We start from the raw sequence: 20089 nt of genomic DNA, 5'->3' as shown, positions 1-20089 counted from the left end.
TATGTAATCGAAGAATTGATCCAATTGAGGTGCAAAGAGTGATGAATTCAATTGCGTTTTAAAATTACATATAACCCATTAGCTGATATAGTTAGTTATCATTACAATAAATATAACGGATTCATAATTCTAAGTAAACATGATTAAAACAAATCAAATTATGTTTGCGATTGTGGGTCATTACAATTGCTATATCAACGGAATTCTATTATGATTACATCAATATTCATTACGGATTGATAAACGTGGTCTAGTATGAAATACTACTCTATTAGTTTTGGTCCATTTTAGTACATATACTTTTAATTTTGATTTATTTTAGTAATTGTATTTTCAAAATGTATTGGGGTCACTTTTTAAAAATATAGGGACTAAATTAAAAGTATGATAAATTGTAAAACTATGATGACATTTATAATTACACTCTCAAACTTCTTATAATTAAAATTGAGCACTCAATCTTATACAACGGTCACAATTGGACCTTCAAAACTTATTATAGTTATAGTAATGGGACCCGCAAATGATATAAATTTAACCCTCAAACTTGTATAATTATTATAGTTTCTACAATTATATAACTTTGAGGGTTTAATTTTTGTAATCGAAAATTAGAAAGTATAATTACATCGATCACTACATTTTAGGAGATGTTTTTTTTTCCTTTTTGTAATTTGATTGTACAAAAATAAAAATGATGAAAGGTGGAAAGAAAGTAGTATTTAAAAATGATATCTGATTTGGTGGTTTTCAATAAATGTGAAGGTTAGTATGTGATTGTTTTAACACTTGGTACACATATGCACGCATGTAGGCATATGCAACTGCCACGTAGACTGGCTTTCATGACAACTCAGCATCCCATGAAATGAGTTTGTGTGCAGTTAGATTTACTGAACTAGGCAGCTACCTCCAGCTTACGTTTCTTTAATTGTTTTCTACTTGAAACAGTGGGTGGATGTGATTTTATTTCTGATAAAAGTATTGCTTTCGTCCTAACATTTTGAGTCTACTTTTTATTTGATTCCTAAATTTTAGAATATTATATTTGTAATTTTTTTATTTTAATTTGATTTTTAAGCTTCAAATTATTATAATTTTACGTTTGAGATTTGAATTCTGTTTCAATGCGGTTTCTAGATTTCAATATTTATATTTTTAATCTTGATTTTTTATCTTTAGTGATAATATTTTTATTAATTAATTTAAAAGAATTATAACTAAATAAGTTCCACTTTATTAAGGTTAATTTTAAATCTTCACTTTATAATTTTTTAATTATTTTAAATTAATTAATAAATACTAAGGTCAAAGTCTGAAAGTGAGTGTTGAATTAAAAAAAATCAAAGACTAAAAGTAATTAAGCTTGCTTTTTTTCTCAAAAGTTTTTTCAATATCTCCGATAAATGTACATCTTATTCAAAGATTTTTTATAATCTCCGACAAAATAAGGTCGAAATAGATCAATTTTCTTGTAGTGTGTTTTATTTTCGAATGTTAAAAAAGTACCATTGAAAACTAATAATTTTTTAATGTTGGTAAATTTTTGACATAAAAATTTCGACGAGAGTTATTTTGACATTTTTCAAAGGTTGAGATGATCTTAAAAAAAAAAAAAAAAGTATATCAAAGATTTGTTAAAGGTTTTTTTTAAGGTTGTGAGTCTTGTGACCATAAAAAATGGTCAATATATTTATAGTGGGGTAAATCTTAAGAACCAAATTGAAATAATACTTAAATCTTAAGAATAGAATTGTATTGTTTTTATATCGAAACTAAATTGAAATGAAATTCAAAGTTTAAGAAATAAAATTTTAATATTTTAAAATATGTAAACCAAATGGAAACTACGCACAAAATTTGGAGACCAAAAATATATTAATTTTCCTATGTGATCTATTTATAAAAAAAGAAATGATTTAATTGAATTAATGAGCTATCATCAAAAGGGTAGTTTCCAAATGCCTCCTTTTGTTTCTTACTTGTCGTGTGGGGAAGAAGTTGGCTAAATTAACGATGGCTGGGTAACTTCTTAGGCGGGAAATGGGTAAAGCCACTTCTATTGTTGGCAAAAATACTTGTTTCTTTACCTAAAATTTGAGCTTAATTATTATTTGATGTTTACGTTTCAAAATATTACACTTTTAGTTGTTAAGTTTTGAATTTGATTTTAATTTAATCTATATAAATTTTAAAATATTACAATTTTACTCTTAAAATTTGAGTTTCTTTTAATTTGAGATGTATATTTTTAACTTCGATTTTTACTAAATTATTTAGTATTTTTCGTTCGAATTTTAAAATTAATTTTGATGATGATGAAACAAATAGTGAAACTTAATTGATTATCATAAAAAAAAATTAATTAGTTAATAAACACTAACAATAGAGACTAAAAGTATATTAGTTAAAAAAATGAAGTTAAGTGGAAATCTTGAAACCAATGAACTAAGGTCACGTTTATAAGGGGGAATGGGTATAAATCAATCACAATTCGTTTTGTGGGCCTCATTGGATTACTTTAGATTTTGTTTACACGTTCATTCATAATCGTAATTAAAAGTGGGGTCCATTGTACCATCTGTAATGAAATCTTGTAATCTAATTGAGCTTAGGGAGATCAATCCAATTACGTTTGAATATACAGTGTGACCCACATATTTTGTAAGAATATTTTTGTATCAATTTCCATCATTTGTCTTTTGAAATGAGACGATATAACTTTACAGATGGAAGTATCGATTGCAATTTCGACTGCTTTAACAGTTTTATAACCCCCTTTTTCTTGGTCTTACTAATCTACCGATTATTTGAGCGATTTTGGCCGCTTTAACAATTTTATAACCCCCTTCTTCGTCTTACCGATCTATCGGTTATTATGGTAAAGTCGATAGCGATTAAGATCTCGACGCTTTTATCGATTTTATTTTGTTTCATCGGTCCGAACGTTGAATTTAAAATTTTTGTTATACCACATTCATGCTACAATTATCGATCTACCGCTATAATGTTTCATCGATAGGAAATCTTTAATATGGTTGTCTGATTAAGCCTCATGCATATAAATTTATTTGTTCCTTCATACTCATGCAATCCTACAAACCAAATATAGACGAACAAAAAAAAAAAAAATACCAGAAGATCAAAATAGAACTATTCATTCCATTTGTAAAAAAAAAAGTTATCACAAAATAAATGGGTGATCATACAAAAGAGAGTTAATGGGGTCGAAGTTGCTATTCACCAAACAAAATATATATATATATATATATATAATGAAGGACTATGAGATCCGATGCGGAAGAGCAGATCGTGTCCCAATTTTAAATTCACAAAGAACTAAAATTTTAGAGAACTACATTATGCATTTTAACAAAATTTACAACATACTTCAAATACAATACAAAAGGAATTTAGGGTTAATCACACTTACCCTTGAGGCCAAATGAATCTTCACGAATTCCTCTTGATTAGTCATGAATTCTCCTTTTGATCACAAACAAAAACAGGAATAAAAAACCAAAAGGACTAGACACCACCACAATAGAAACCTTGGCATTCTCCTTAGGGCTTGAGAATCACAAGAGTTTTGTGGGTTTTGTTATATTTAATTTTGGGAGTGAGGGAGAAGATAAAGATGAGAGGAATTTTCTAGGGAGAGATCTTCTATATGCTACTGGAAAAAATCTCAGAGTTCTCTGCATGATAAGCAAAAGGAAAAGGATGGAAAATTTTGATCTCTGCTAACTTCTCATAACCACACGTTATTTTAGAGAGAAAATAGGGGAGAGGAGTTATTTAATAGCTCTCTCACTTTAATTTTAAATTAAAACTATATTTTAATTTAAATAATAATATAATAACTAATTTATTATATAATTATATGTTATATCAAAATATAACACATAATCTATAGTTTATATGATACTAAATACTGTAACTCATAATTTGTATTTTCTCTCAATATAAATCAAATTTATATTACATTTGATTATGTGAATCTAATCCATATAATCAATATTCGAATCATATTCAAATATTTATTTCCTCTCAAATAAACTTTATATAATAATGTATCAAATACATTATGTTAATTATATCATATATAATTAATTCTCTCAATTAATTTTGAACAACTCAAATCAATCCAAAATTAAATTGATTCTCAACTATCCCAGTTGAGCTGCCCCAACTATCCTAGTTGAGCTACCGAGGGGGCCTTATGGACCTGTAGATTGAAGCTCTAATGGTACTTGAATAATTAATTAAATTAATCAACATCTATTAACTTTCGGTCACTCCACTAAAGGCACTTTTCGCACTACAAATATATTTCTGTGTCCATTGGATATAACCAGTCAATAGTGTGATGACCCTTCACAAATTGATCGTAAGTACAACTGGCCCCTATAGTTACATATAATTTTTTAAGTACCATTGATCCCTCATTCAATTATGATCAAACTCTCTCGGGGCAAGAGAGGGTGTGGCGCCACATTGTTCAAGATTCACTCAGGATTCGGGTCATGTCACCTATGGTCGTCCTGGTGAAATGTAAGTCTCTATTATTAACGGCGTTATATAATGAGACTATTCATTTTGTGGTTCGGTCTTATACAAACCCTTTTGTATAGAACACCCTCACTCATGTCTCTACATGAATAATTAGGATCAAATCATTTGTAGAACTTTACAATAATTGTAACATCTCAAAGCGGGTCATATTCATAGTGTCACCAGGATAATTACAGACCATTTAGGTTATCACTTAAACATGATTCACCTTTATGTCCCTACATGTATATTTAAGCTACAGAAGATAACCTTAGTTGTTAGTTTATTGGTTTTGTGGGCTAATGCTACTAAATGTCAAATAAAACACCTCGGATTTTATTAAATAAATATATTGTTTATACTTTACAATTACAAACCATAGGACCCATAAGATCGCAATATCAAATCTTATATTCCAAGATCGAGAAGCTTGTTTCAATATGGACAGATTAAGTCTGCAAATCTTTTGCTGTTGACCTTGAGTTATGAATCCCTCAGACTGCTCCATATATATAGTCTCCTCAAGATTGTCATTTAAAAAAAACAGTCTTGGCGTCTATTTGTCAAATCTCATAGTCATAATATGAGGCAATGGACATGAGTATCTGGATAGACTTCAACATGACAACAAGTGAGAAAGTCTCCTAATAGTCGATTCCTTCAACTTGGGTATATTGTATATAATTAATTCTCTCTATTAATTTTGGATAACTCAAATTAATCCAAAATTAAATTGATTCTCAACTATCCTATTTAAGCTACCGAGGGACCTTATAGACCTATAGATTGAAGCTTCAATGGTACTTGAATAATTAATTAAACTCTTTTAATTAAATTACTCAACATCCATTAACTACCGGTCACTCCACTAAAGACCGATAGCTACACTTTTTGCACTACAGATATATTTCTGTGTCCATTAGATATAACCAGTCAACAGTGCAATGAACCTTCACAAATTACTCATAAGTACAACTAAACTAAAATTACCGTTTTGCCCATATAGTTACATCTAACTCCTTAAGTACCACTGATTCCTCTAATAAACAATGAATCGTAGTCCAACTATGACTAAACCCCTCTCGGGCTAAGAGAGGGTGTGGCGCCACATTGTTCAAGCATCGAAATCAGCATTTAAGGGAGCCATTTATCTACTTACCCCGACATTAAGGAATGAGTGAATTTCATCTTATGTAGTTGTGTTCCCAGCTCCCCAATTAGAAGAATCCCCAAAATGGTAGGCATATTAAGTCGATGATCTGGCCACTCTTACCTATACAAATTAAAGGACCGCCTTTATAGGCAAGAGTTCACAACTCACTCATGATTCAGGTCATGTCACCTATGGTCATCCTGGTGAAATGTAAGTCTCTATTATTAACAACGTTATATAATGAGACTATTCATTTTGTGGTCTGGTCTTATACAAACCCTTTTGTATAAAACACCCCCACTCACATGTAGTCTTATACAAGCGAGTCGTATTCGTAGTGTCACCAGGATAAGATACCCAGCCTTATCCATCTACTACCGACCATCTAGATTATCACTTAAACGTGATTCACCTGTATGTCTTTACATACATGTTTAAGCTACAAAAGATAACCTTGGATGTTAGTTTATTGATTTTGTGGGTTAATGCTACTAAATGTCAAATAAAACACCTCATGTTTATTAATTAACTAAATTGTTTATACTTTACAATTACAAACTACGGGACTCACGAGATTTAAAGCATCAACCCCAACATACATACATACATACATACATACATACATACATACATACATAGATACATACATACATAGATACATACATACATACATACATACATACATACATACATACATACATACATACATACATACATACATACATACATACATACATACATATANCAACCTCCAGCCTCACCACAAGAAGAAGAACCCTAGTCAGAGTCCCATTTCGATGAGGGCAGTTTTGTCATTTTCATTCTCTCTTTGAATTAATGATTTGAAACAAACAACTTCAATCATAATCATTTTCTTTTGAAAAATTAGATGAGTAAACACCAACGATCACAATCACACTGGTTTAGAATTGAGACCCTTTTCAATGGATGGTTTAATTGGAGTCAACCTAAATTACACCATCATCCATTCCTCCCATGTAAACATGGCCTAAATTGAAACAAAACTCGAACCTCAATAGTAAAATTATAACATTTTGAAACTTAAGGACTAAATTGAAATCAGAGTGAAAATTTAAAAACTAAAAGTGTAATATTTTGAAATCAATGAATCAAATAAAAACTAAACCTAAAATCTAGAGACCAAATTTTTTTCTCTTTATTATAACTGAAAAATGATTTGAAGTAAGAGATAAGATGAGAGAGAGGATTTGAAATCAATAGCTTTGATTACTTATTACTTTTATGTTCTTGTCCATTTTTTTCCTTTTTAACTCAAACTTTTGGGTGGGGATTTGAACTTTTAATCTGTCAATCGAAGACATGTCTTATGTAGTTGAGAAATGTGTATATAGATATACCCTATACCCTTTTGTAATTGTCTAAGGAGTAAAGTGTTCTACGACTATAGGGTGGAAATAGATAAAGGTAAGTATTGGCTCGAAGGGTTAAGGTTATGTTTCCAGTTTCAGTTGAAATTTAAAATTTATAATCTAGATACAATTAAAACATAAAAAATATTATTTTTAAAATTTTCATTATTTAAATCACATAATCGAAAATTCACAAACAAACTCTGGATTGTCGGTCGAACAAATATTTATGAACTTAGTGAATCGATGCGAGAACATAAATAAAAAAATATCCATGAAAATATAAAATAAGACAATATTTAGATGTATATTGAAATATCGACGTGAGAGCATAAATTAACAAATAAATAAAAATAATTACAAAATATATAAAGTTTAGGAACAATTTGAGGTGCAATGATATGAAAATGAAAATCTTAGACGGTAAGAGAAACAAAAACTCATATCAATTCAATTTTGAGGTGAGATTGTGTGAAAATTGATTAAAACAGTTTGAACGAGGTTAAAAATAAATATAGATTTTTTTCTTTCCAAATTCAATTTCTTTCGGAATGGAAGTTTTGAATTGAAAGTAAAGTTGAAAATTGAGAAAAGTTGGAAATTAAAAGAAAAAATAGCACATTGACAAAGTTTCATCCTTCGTCCTAATTGAAGGAAATCGAACTCGAGATTTCCATGAGCAGCGGAAATAAGATCATTCCAAATTACAATCATGAATGAACATTATATTTACAGTCGTACACAAAACATACGGTTATACAATCAATACAGAAAACAACATGAACAACTACAAATGAACAAGGAGAAAACTCTACGAACATTTGTAGACTTGTCTCCACGCTCCTTGCTCACGAACGCTCGAACACAGTAACCTCAAACGCTCGAACAATACGACCGCAACACTGCACGAACACTTCGCGCTCGTCCTCACCAATCGCCTTGGTCACAAACTCCTCAGCAACATGAACGGCCTCCACAGAACCTCGATGGTGTCGAGTTGAGTATGACACCACCAAGAAGGTTACCTTGGTATTCTCAGTGTGAGAATCCAGAAGGTGGGCTCTGTTCGGACTTGGAATGAGGCAGACGAAGAAGGAAAGAACAATCGTATATACGATTGGGCAAGTGGGAGATGACAGGAACCTATGCAATCGTCTAGCAAAAGCTAAGCGATCGTTTAGCTCGGTGTTTGTCGCCTACAAAACACTACTCGATTGTTTACTAAAACACGTTATCACTTAGTAAATTGATATTTACTTGACAAGCTTTTCTTTTTGCGAGAGCGAAAAACTCAAAAAAAAAAATCAACCTTTTGTAAGAAACTTACTAAAATTAGGAAAACAATTTTTCTTTTAATTCACGGTTACCATGAAAAACCAATATGAATGACATTAGCATATGAAATTATATATTGCCGTGTGATTTGTAAAACTATATAATTGCATGTAATCGGGCCCATAAAATTGAAAAAACTTAAATGAGTCAATTCCTAAGAAAACCAAAATTTTCTTGAGATATTCTCGAAATATTATCGAAATTCCCCAAAATTTTGTCAAAATGGGGGAATACGAAATTTCCCTACCAAAATTTTGATGTAAATTTTTCATTATAGTTATTGTCAAAATGAAAACTCAAATGATATAGCGTTTGTACTATTAAGATCAAAGTTAGAGGTTAGGTACTCTACCTTACATATTTGAAAAAAGAAATGGCTTGAAAACCAAATTAATTTTTGTGCAACCATTAATAAAGTTCGAGTCTATAGATGAAATGAGATGTACACCTACCTTCGACATAGTTCAACCCAATATAAATCAAACACGTTAATACTAAACTATAATCAATTAAGAAACTTTTTAAATTTGACATACGAAGGTAAATTAGACTCTATTTTATAACTATTTATTAGGGGTGGCCATTCAAATCGCAAAAACCAGATCGTTTTGCCAACAAGAGTGTAGCTCAACTGACATAGTATTCATACTATCAAACCAGATCGTTTCTAAAAATTGAACCGAACTGAATCGTTCCTATCCCTACTATTTTTTTATATATATAACTTATTTTTATTTCAGTTTCTTAATTTGCATATTTCTTTAGACATTGCAATTTTTTAAACCAATGCTTGATTTGATTAAAAAAGAAGAATTGAAGTGTTTATGGTTTGGAAATTAAATTAAATTTCGTATGGACATCGGTAAGGGACGACTTTGTAAATAAAATAAGAGCAACACCTACTGGACTCGACATAGTTAAACTCAAATTAATTAAACCTGCCATATTATCGCTTAACAATACCCGGGTGGGAAACTTTTTAGACTCGATATGAGATTGTCATTTTCATACTTTATTAATTACTTGGTTTGCCTCAACACAAGATTTTCAATATTAATCATTTCGGGTATTTTTTTTAGATTAATAATCACTTTTTGAAAAGTACTTTTTTTTTTTAGTTTTCAAAATTTAGTTTTTTTTATTTTTGAAGACATTCCTAAAATCTAAACAACAGAACATAAGTTTATGAATAGAAGATATGTTTATAAACTTAATTCTCGAAAACCAATGATAAAATGATTATTAGGTACAATATTTTGAATTCTAAACAATATAAAAATTAATAACGAACTATATCGAGCACAATTATTAAGGCTGCGTTTGATAACCATTTCATTTTTTGTTTTTTGTTTTTGAAAATTAAGCATATTTACTCCTCATTTCTTACAATGGTTTACATTTTTTAGGTATAATGGTTGAATTATTAGTCAAATTCCAAAAACAAGAACAAGTTTTTTAAAACTATATTTTTAAATTTTTAAAATTTGACTTTTAAACCATTGGTAAAAAATATATAACAAAGGAAGAAACTTGGAGGGAAAAATAGTGTTATAGACTTAATTTTTAAAAACAAAAACAAAAAATCAAGTGATTATCAAACGAGATTTAAATGTTTGAATTATTTTTGTAGCGAATTTATTAAAAAATTTGTTAGACAAAGAATTAGGTAAATTTTTAATTTCTTAAATATTTATTTACTTATATTCAAGCCTTGAATTAATACTAATAATTTATTTCAATTTATATTACAAAATTCTGCACTCGAAATATTCATAATTTTATTTAAAAAATTTTGTGGGGAATAAATCATCCAAAAAAACGTATTTGATAAAAATAAAATGAAAATAGCTATGTATATTTGTCGATAATGAAGGTATATATTTAAAGTGAAAGATAAGTTCAAAGTTGTTTAATTCAATTCAATTAATTTTTGGTGAATCTATCGAACAAAACAACTAACTCAATGAAAAAAAAAATCATCTATTTAAATCCAACTCATCTTAAAAGTACATACTCATCAAAATAATTTTACATTTTTTTTTTCCAACAATTGCGATTTGATACTAAAATACAATACAATTAAAATAGTATAAGCGTCTAACTTACCGACATATAAATTTCTAGTCATATTGGTAAAATACTTTAAACTATGCTTAATTGAAAAATTACTTTGATAATTAAAATAATATGTTTTGTAACTCAATTAGTTAAAATATGTGCTCTTTGGTTAAGAGATTAAATGTTTGAATTTCTCCATTCATATGTTAATGGTATTATTTTTATTTTTTTTTCTAAAAAAAAATTCGTACCTCTAATCTATTAGTCAAAAGCTTATGCATTAATCAGTTGAGTTATATTCAGATTTTTTTTTCCATCATGTAGAATAAAAAAATGAAATTAACTTTAAAGTCAATGATACAAAACTTATGTCAATTGATTTATACATAGGTTGACATGTCTATGTCATAAGGTGTGAAACTTGAAAAATAATAATAGTAAGTTCTCATGTCATGTCATAGACATAAGGGTAAAGATATTTTTAACCGTAGCAATCCTATTAATATCATGGACTCATGTTTCACATTATTTTTAAAATAGATAAAATTATTGTAGTCACATTTAAAATAATTCCAAAAATTAAGATCACGTTTATCCCATGAAAGCGTAATAGATCAATAGGAATAAAAAAAATGATTACTTTCGATATTGTTTACTTGTGTTCTGCATTTATACTAACACATGAGCCCAACATCCAAATCTGTAATGAAATAACGCAATTTGATTGATGAATAAAGAATACTCAATCTAATTGCGCCTGAGAATTACGTTCTGTCGTAATCGTTACCGTTAAGCTACCATTATTGTTACTATTACAGTTGAAAAATTATCAATTTTGTCATATTTACTGTTACTGTTACCGTTACTGTTACCTCTTGACTCTCAGATATAGAGGTAGAGTTAACAAGAATAGTAAATTTGACAAAATTCATAATTTTGAGTAAATGCGATCAAAATCAATCCAACTACGTTTGCGATTCAAGCTCATTACAATTGATTCATCAATGAAATTTCATTACAATTACATCAATTTTCATTACGGTTTGGTAAACGTGACCCTTTTTTTTTTGTTGGTAGATTACATTAAGGCTACCTTTCCCACGGTGAAAACGTAATATATCAATGATAATGTGAAAAGTGGGTCCCATTTGATTATCTGTGGTGTTGTTTATTTGTGTTCTACATTTGTACACTTCCAAATCTTTAGTAAAAAAAATCGTAAACAGATAGACGAGGGAAGCGTGCTCAATCCAATTATGCTTGAAAATTACGTCATATTGTTACTATTACTATTATTATTACTCTTCTAGAGAAAAATTATGAAGTTTGACACAATTACTGTTACCGTTACCGTTTATCCTTAGATGTAACAGTAATGATAATAGTAATGGTAAACGTGACAAAATTCATAATTTTAAGTAAATTCGATCAAAAGTAATATTATTATTCTTCAATTTTTATTTTTGTTCGATAAACGTGGCCTAAAATGTTTAAAGTTAAACAATAACTTCAAAATTAATTATTCAATATCAATATTACTGTAAGAAAATTACATTAAATCCATTTCTAACATTTTTGGCGTGGTTTACAAGTTACAAGTTACAACCATTCCCTCGAGGGTAAAATTCATCAAAGGGCAACGTCGAAGAGAATCCGGTGTCGATGGCCATGTTTGGAGCCTCTCGAAATTTGGCCTCTTTTTCAATTTACTTGATTTTTGGCCTTCTACTAACGTCGTCACCTTATGAATTTACCACTTTAACTATTATTCCTTCTTCCTTCTCTCTTTTGCAGAATTTTTCTCCTTTTTTTTGTGTTTTCCATTTTTTCTACAAGTTATGTTTATGTCACCCCTTTTTTTTTTCCTTTTTCGATGAGATTTTCTTCCCACCCTCTTTTCTTTTAGTTTCCTTCTTTTTCCGGTGATTTCTTTTGTTTATATCGACATCTTCTTCTTCTCGAATCAAATATGTAAGTTGAAGCGTTAATCAGAACGAGAGAAAGAAACGAGAGTGAGAATTCAAATGAAGGAAAAAACTATAAAATTGACGAGGAAGAAGCTAGAAGAAGAAATGAGAGAAAGAATTCAAAAGAATAGGGAAAATCAAGACAAAAATGAAAGAGGGCAACGTGAATTGCGGAACAAGATGAAGGAGCTAGAGGAATGAGAGGAAGGAGTAAAAAATTTGGATTGCGTCTGACCTCACATGCATTATAGGGTCAAAATAGTACTTTCACATGCTACTAGTATAAGCAAAAGCCAAATTTCAAAGGTTTTTTAAAATTTCCCCTAAATAGGGCCATCCGTACGAATTTCACAGTCGAAGGTGGAGCATTAGTTTCGCGGACAAAAAGAACACAGATCTAGAGAAGAGAGAACACACAACGGTAAATTTTCTGATCCTTTGTCTCTGTATTCCACATTTTTCTTTCTCTAATCAATCTTAATCCGTCGTGCTTTGCATATCCCATAATCGGCCTTCCATTTTCCTTTGTTCTTTGTTCATTTTTCACTCACATACGTTTTAGTTTCCTCTTGGAAATTGTTTATGGGGGAAGATGTGTGAAAACCCCTGGAAAGTGAAGCTTAGTATTGAGTGTTGTTCAATTTCTGCAGCTGGTTTGAAATTTATCTTCCTACTCCTTTTCTTATTGTTATTTGTGATTTTGTTTTGGATTTTTATGACAAATTTATGTTTTCTTTTGTATTTTCTGAGTTCATGTAGATCTAAATTCCTTAAATTGTACTATATTACATAAATATCATATATTATCGTGTTGATTATTGATTTAGAGACTTCTTTTGATGGATTTTCTTTGATTTAATTATGAACTGGGTTAGTGTTGGAGTGTATGTGTCGACCAGGTTCACTGATTTGGATACTTTATTTATGTTCATGACAGATAATTGATGGAAAGTTTGTTGAGTGCACGAATCAAACCATTACCTACTCATTGTAGAAAAATTCATTCCTTATTTCGTCCTAAGTTGTTCTTGCAATTTTCTAGAAGATTGGATAAATGTCATATGGAGATGGGGAAATGTCGTACGTCATTCAATCCATTTGCCGCATCAGTTCAGCCAATAGATAAACTTTCTCAATTCAACAACACATCACCATCCAAAGGTCACTACAAATTTCTTGAATATATTGTCCTCTTCAGTGTCTGTACCGTCTATCTACTATGTGGGGATGGAATCTCATCAACATGATAATATCTTTTTGGTAGCACCCTACATAGTGTAGAGTCGGTGGTTTGCAAATACAGGTGGAAGGGAGATTATCTCTAGCTTCTTTTTTTGGGGGGGGGGGGGGGGGGGGGGGGGGGGGTGTTTGAGGTTAATTGTACTATGAAGGGGAAAAAATGGAAATGTGATTTTTTCGGCAATCAGTGAAATAATTGGGCCTGAGCTTTATGGACATTTTCAAATGAGTTAATGGTGGCCACAGCTGAGTTATTTTACCCAATGATCAAAATTTCTTGTTACTGAGTTCCTTAACTCAATCTTGTTATATATTCTTTGATATCTCTTTGTTGGTTAGTGGTCTTAAATTTTACTCTCAAAATATCAGAGGTGTTGGAACTGTGGAGAGGTGCAAATGCAGTATGCTTCGATGTTGATAGCACAGTTTGTGTAGACGAGGGCATTGATGAATTAGCAGATTTCTGTGGATCCGGAGAGGCGGTTGCAGAATGGACTGCTAGGTTTGATTTGCTTGTTTTTTTGCATGATTTAATTGGCATCCATGAATTTTCATTAACTGAAATTTTTAAGTCTGGTCCAGGGCAATGGGTGGTTCTGTTCCATTTGAGGATGCCTTGGCTGCTAGACTATCTTTGTTTAACCCTTCTCTTTCACAAGTTGAGGAATTTCTTGCTAAGAGACCTCCAAGGTATGGAGCTATGTCCACGTGCATTAAAGTTATCCATTAACCATGGAAGTATACCAAAAAAGGGTTGGGGGGATTATGGGCAAGGCATACATGAGTCCATGACTACAGAACATTTGTGTATTCTGATAGAGACTTGGTGCTTTCTGTTTCTAAGACTTAAAAAGGTTGCAAAAGATACACATACTTGGATCGTCTGGCTAGATCAAATGATGTTGGTGTTATCATCTTCCTTTCTGTCTTGTTCTTAACATAATGCGAGATGGTTATTTTACTTTTCTATCTTGTAGATAGCTGAATCTTTAGACCACTAATGTTATTAATATGGGACCATTCAACTCCAAGGGCACTCAGATATTGTTTCTGATATTAACAGCTGCAAGTTTGTTTGTCTCAATATTTTTACTTTAACAGCCGCCTGTTCCATTTCGATTGTAAATAAGTCTTCAGAGCAAACTTTATAGGATGTCTGAATTACTTACTCTGGGAAGATGCATTATTATAACAACCAGACTGACCAAACCTCCACAAAAGAATGGACATGAAAACTTTTCATTGAATGTGAAGTATTTTAAGTGGTAATTCTTCAAACAAGACTTTGCATTTGCTGTAAAATGTATATCTGAAAACAGTATAAGACCATCTGTGCTTCAAAATCTTCCAGCTGACTCATTAAAGGTAGGATTAAAGAGCAGAGAGATGTTTTTTTGGCTCTTTTTGTTATTCCTCCAGCTTATCCCGTTAAAAGTTTTCTAGTCCTATTTTTCATAGTGCTGATTGTTACTCTGTAGGCTTTCTCCAGGTATTGATGAACTAGTTAAAAAGCTAAAAGCTAACAACATTGATGTATATCTGATTTCGGGAGGCTTTCGTCAAATGATCAATGTAAGTTTATGGCTACTTGTAGTGAGGCCCTCATGTTTGTTATGTTACATTCATTTCATCAAGGACTAAATCAATTTCTGATATCAGTTATAGGAAAATTAATGAGGCATTGATGTTCATTATTATTAATCAACGAGCTACTTTATGTGAAGCCTGTTGCATCAATTCTTGGGATTCCACATGAGAATATTTTTGCCAACCAATTGCTTTTTGGAAGCAATGGTGAATTTATGGGGTTTGACAAGAATGAGCCTACTTCAAGGAGTGGGGGAAAAGCAATTGCAGTACAACAATTGAGGAAGGTAGAATAATTGCTTTTGGTAAGACATTCTGTTGATTTTTCACATACAAGTTTTAATTCGGGTTGATTTTACAGGCTCGTGGATACAAGACATTGGTCATGACTGGGGACGGTGCAACTGATCTTGAGGTGAGAGGAGACATTCGATCCTCGAACTGTAAATTGCGGCAATTTTCTTCTGAAATATCCTAAAATGCTAAACAGTGGTACCTATTCCTAGCTAAACCTTCATAGGCAAATAAATGACTTCCACTCCTAGCTTCATAATTATGGCTTGATGCTTACATTTTGTTTCTTCGTGGTTTTAATTGATTTGAGATGTTTATATTCCAACTAATTTGAAAACTCCTAGAGCCAATTGAGCTGAATGTGCAAACAAGTTGAGCCTGGTTTTGTTAACCACTTGGGGGAGTTTGGAGCGATGAATTGGTTACTAGAGTAAGTGGTTATTATAGGCTATGGGTTTCTTTTAATGAAATTATAGTCTATAGGTTATAATAGTACGTGTTTGGGATGTAGACTATTTTAGTCTAAGTGGGAAATAATAAACATTGTAACAAAGAGGAGAAGGAAATAATAAACAATGTGACAAAGAGGGATTTGAAATAGTAATATCGTAGTTAAAATATTGAAAACACCAACTATTATATAATTGGATTCCCAAACATGAAGTAGGCTATAATAGCTCACTCCACTCATTTTGAAGTTAGGGGCCGGACAACCCCTTATATTTGCAAGCAAGTTGCAGCTTGTTCATTACTGTACTTCTAATGCACATTCTTTATTCTTTCGGTTTAGGCCTGTAAACCAGGAGGCGCTGACTTGTTTATATGCTATGCTGGCGTTCAACTTCGAGAAAATGTCGCTGCAAAAGCTGACTGGCTGGTTTTCAGTTTTGTAGATATAATCAGCTCCCTTGACTAACTCGTATTTTTTCAGAACTGCCCTCATTTTGATTTTTATATCTTTTTTGTTATTCTTATCTTGTATTGCTTGCCTATTCTTTATGGCTGCAGACATTTGCATTCTACGCATAACTATTCTAATCTTTTGGGGAAAAAGAGCCTCCATTATCATGTTTGTGAAACTGAAAAGTATAAACAAGGATTGGAATTCTGAAGCATCTTTCTTCTCAATACACAAAATTTACCTTTTTACAGTTGTAAAATGCTCCCACTATGAGGGTGAAAATTGAATTTACAGCCTGACTAGAACCAATAAACTCGATCATCCAAGTAAAACCAACAGATCAATTGTTGGTTTTCGTATATTTCATGTTATTTATTTGCTTATGGAGTAAAAGTGCAAAATTTTCTTGTATGTTTATTTTTAAATCATAAGGGTGGATTGCAACAGTCTTGAGTGAAGTTCCTATAACTTAATCTATGCAGAAAAAAAAAAAAACACTTTTTTTAGTCTAACAATACACAAAGATAGATGGAGAATTTGAACTTCTAATCTCTTGATCGATGGTATATATAAAAAATGTTATTTTATCTATATGTTTTCATTTACACCTTTATTAGGTAAAATCACAAGGTTAGGGCTTGGACTTTTTTGTGTTTTTGTGGTCTTTAATTTTTTTTCTTTTTTTAAATGTCTACTAAGTTCATGCACTTTTTGGTTTGTATTTATTTGATTTCTAAACTTTAAAAAAATATTAAATAGATTCTCAACCTTTTACTTTCAAGGCAACGAGCTCATTAAAAGTTTGATTTTGTATTTAATAGGCTATTGAAAAATTTGACGTTTTTCAAATTCACGTATTTATTAAATAGGAAACAAAAATTGAAAAGGTATGGTTCTATTAAACATATAAGAGATTTCTAGACACAGTTGATAGTTTGAAAAACTATCAAATATTTTTAAATTTTGGAGACCTCTCAAACATAAATGTGAAAGTTCATGAACTAAACATATGATTTAAGCTTTTTATTATGACCTAGTCCCTGAACTTTCAACTTTATAATAATTTAGTTCCTGAACTTTACTACAATTTAATCATTGTACTTTTAATTTTGTAAAAATTTAGTCCCTACGGTAGAAATTAGTGTTAAGATTAATGAGATTTATTGCAATAAATAAATTCTAAACTAATTAGAGACTCAATATTTTCATAAAATATAAAGTTTACATCATAAAATAATAAAAATTGACATCTAATTTTGATAAATTTGTTTACATTAGAGACTAAATTGTTATGAATTTAAAAGTACAAGAACTAAATTGTTACTTATTAAAATTCAAAGATTAAATTATTACAAAACTAAAAGTAGACTAAATTAAAATTTAAATGAATTCACATCCTTATTGTTGATGTTACAGAATCCTCATTGTGGGTCTCGAAAACAATGCTATCCATCTAAGATTGCTTACTTCATCAACCAAAATAATAAGCAATGGCTTTCATGAAATTACAAAGTCCCTCTCACTAGTCACTGTCTCATGATATCATGAGGTCATTAATGACATTACACACCTTTTCTTTCAATGTTTTTCATCATCAATTAATTAATATATATTATGAATATTATAATAATAAATAGATTCTTATTGCTTAGTGTCTCAAAACTACGTGCCATCCTTCGAATTATTCATGTGCCTTGTAATTATTCATGTTTGGTGTCTATGTAAGTTTATATCTTACTTGCCACTTTGCCTATAAATAGTGACATTTCGTGGATTTTAAAATCACACAATGGTTTGAATTCCACTTCAAAATTCAACTAATTTTCATGTTATCCAATTTTATAATATTAGTTATTTTATTTTATATATTAAATATTATTATATAAATATATTATTATATTATATTTTCTTTATATCTGTGTTCCTGTTATACTTCTCAAATTCACAACACGTTATCAGCATAAACTCCTGTCATTTTCTCTGCTAAAGGTAGGTCCTAAATGTATGTCAGTATTTCCCTCTTCGTTATAATTAATTAATTAAATGTTATTTTACAAATTTAGTACATATTAAATTTCTAATATAAATATAATATTTTGTGATAGTGTTGCCATGACAAATCTTACAAAATTAGAAATCTCAGCCTTTGATGTTAATGACGATAATTATTTGTCATGGGTACTCGATGCCGAAATTCACCTGGATGTTATGAACTTGGGAGAAACAATTAAAGAAGGAAATACGACATCCAGTCAGGACAAAATAAAAGCTATGGTTTTCCTTCGTCATGATCTTCACGAGGAATTGAAAATGGAGTATCTTACAATAAAAGATCTCCGTATCTTGTGAAAAAATTTGAAAGAGAGGTATGATCATAAAAAAACAGTTATTCTTCCTAAAGCTCGTTATGAGTAGATGCACTTGAGGCTACAAGATTTCAAATCAGTAAGTGATTACAACTCCACATTATTTAAAATTAGTTCAAAATTGTTGTTATGCGGAGAGAAAATTGAAGGAAATCGAACACGAGGATTTCCATGAGCAGTGGAAGGATCATTCCAAATTTCAATCGTATATGAACTTTATAATTACAATCACAAACAGAAACATGCGATTATGCGAAATACAGAAATTACAACATGCTTTACAAAAGATCAAGGACAAGAAATAACAAACCTTTGCAGACTCATCTTCTAGTTCCTTAATCATGAACGCTCGATCACAGCAACATAGTAACACACGAACGCTCGTCCAACATGACCGCTACACTGCATGAACACCGTGCACTCGAACTCAGTGATCACCAAGCTCACGAACACCCCGAATAACATGAACGGCCTCCACAGAACCTTGACAGTGTCGAGTTGAGTATGATACCACCAAGAAGGCTACCTTGGTATTCTTGGTGTGAGAATCCAAAGGGTGGGCTCTGTGTGGACTTGGTTTGAGACAGAAAACCTAAGGAACTACAATCATGTGTGATTGAGCAAGTGAGGGATGGAAAAACCTATCGTATAGGTCGATGCCCAATCGTTTAGGAAAAAGTATGCGATCGTCTAGCAAAAGCTATGCGATCGTTTAGCTTATCGCTTAGCTAAGTGGCTATCGTATACTGGCACTCCACGATCGTTTAGCGAACTCTAAGCTATCACTTAGTAAATCTTATTTACTTGACAACTTCTCCGTGAGATAGTTCTGATAACAAAATTCTCAAATTAACTTCTTACAAAAATTAGGAAAACATTTTTCTTTTATCTCACGGTTACCGTGAAACCACCAATAACCTCCCATTCAATTGGTTATTAGAGAAAAAGAAATAAATATCTAATAATTAATATTATATAAATATAAATGATAGCTAACTTAACATAATATATTTATAACCTATAGTTTTAATATTTCATCTTATGAAACATATAAACCATAACTTTTTTTCTATTCCATGGCACTTAATGTAAATCTCATTCACATTAATCCTCTACTTGATGTATCTCATACACCATACCGATCATATCATATATAATCGAATTACCTCTTGTCAATTTGAACATTTCAAATCAACACAAAAAACTGATCTTCAACTTGAATCCATTGAGCTACTAAGAGGACC

The 20089-nt window shown here is 30.8% G+C and overlaps 1 protein-coding gene across 2 annotated transcripts; it reads left to right on the top strand.

Annotated features, from left to right (window-relative positions):
* Positions 1 to 12769: 12769 nt before the first annotated feature.
* Positions 12770 to 16733, top strand: LOC120070630 (phosphoserine phosphatase, chloroplastic). Of its 2 annotated transcripts, none has more exons than XM_039022450.1 (8): positions 12770 to 12879; positions 13396 to 13619; positions 14067 to 14199; positions 14280 to 14387; positions 15176 to 15269; positions 15422 to 15571; positions 15646 to 15699; positions 16369 to 16733. In XM_039022450.1, exons 2-8 carry the CDS (start codon positions 13403 to 13405, stop codon positions 16492 to 16494), a joined length of 882 nt encoding a protein of 293 aa, XP_038878378.1. In that variant the 5' UTR covers positions 12770 to 12879; positions 13396 to 13402; the 3' UTR covers positions 16495 to 16733. The 2 variants fall into 2 exon arrangements, with proteins under 2 accessions (XP_038878378.1, XP_038878379.1); XM_039022451.1 differs by lacking the exon at positions 12770 to 12879 and adding an exon at positions 12891 to 13111.
* Positions 16734 to 20089: the final 3356 nt, after the last annotated feature.

The sequence above is a fragment of the Benincasa hispida genome, chromosome 2 (assembly GCF_009727055.1).
Source record: "Benincasa hispida cultivar B227 chromosome 2, ASM972705v1, whole genome shotgun sequence".
NCBI lineage: Eukaryota > Viridiplantae > Streptophyta > Magnoliopsida > Cucurbitales > Cucurbitaceae > Benincasa > Benincasa hispida.
The sequence above is the reverse complement of the archived record's forward strand: the minus strand, read 5'-3'. Positions and strand labels throughout refer to the sequence as shown.

What these genes read in the sequence shown, in the direction of transcription:
- LOC120070630 (XM_039022450.1), top strand. Translation starts at nt 13,403, where the DNA reads ATGGAAAGTTTGTTGAGTGCACGAATCAAACCATTACCTACTCATTGT. An exon ending in CAACACATCACCATCCAAAG is followed by an intron (nt 13,620 to 14,066) that starts GTCACTACAAAT and finishes TCAAAATATCAG; the next exon opens with AGGTGTTGGAACTGTGGAGA. An exon ending in GCTTTCGTCAAATGATCAAT is followed by an intron (nt 15,270 to 15,421) that starts GTAAGTTTATGG and finishes CTTTATGTGAAG; the next exon opens with CCTGTTGCATCAATTCTTGG.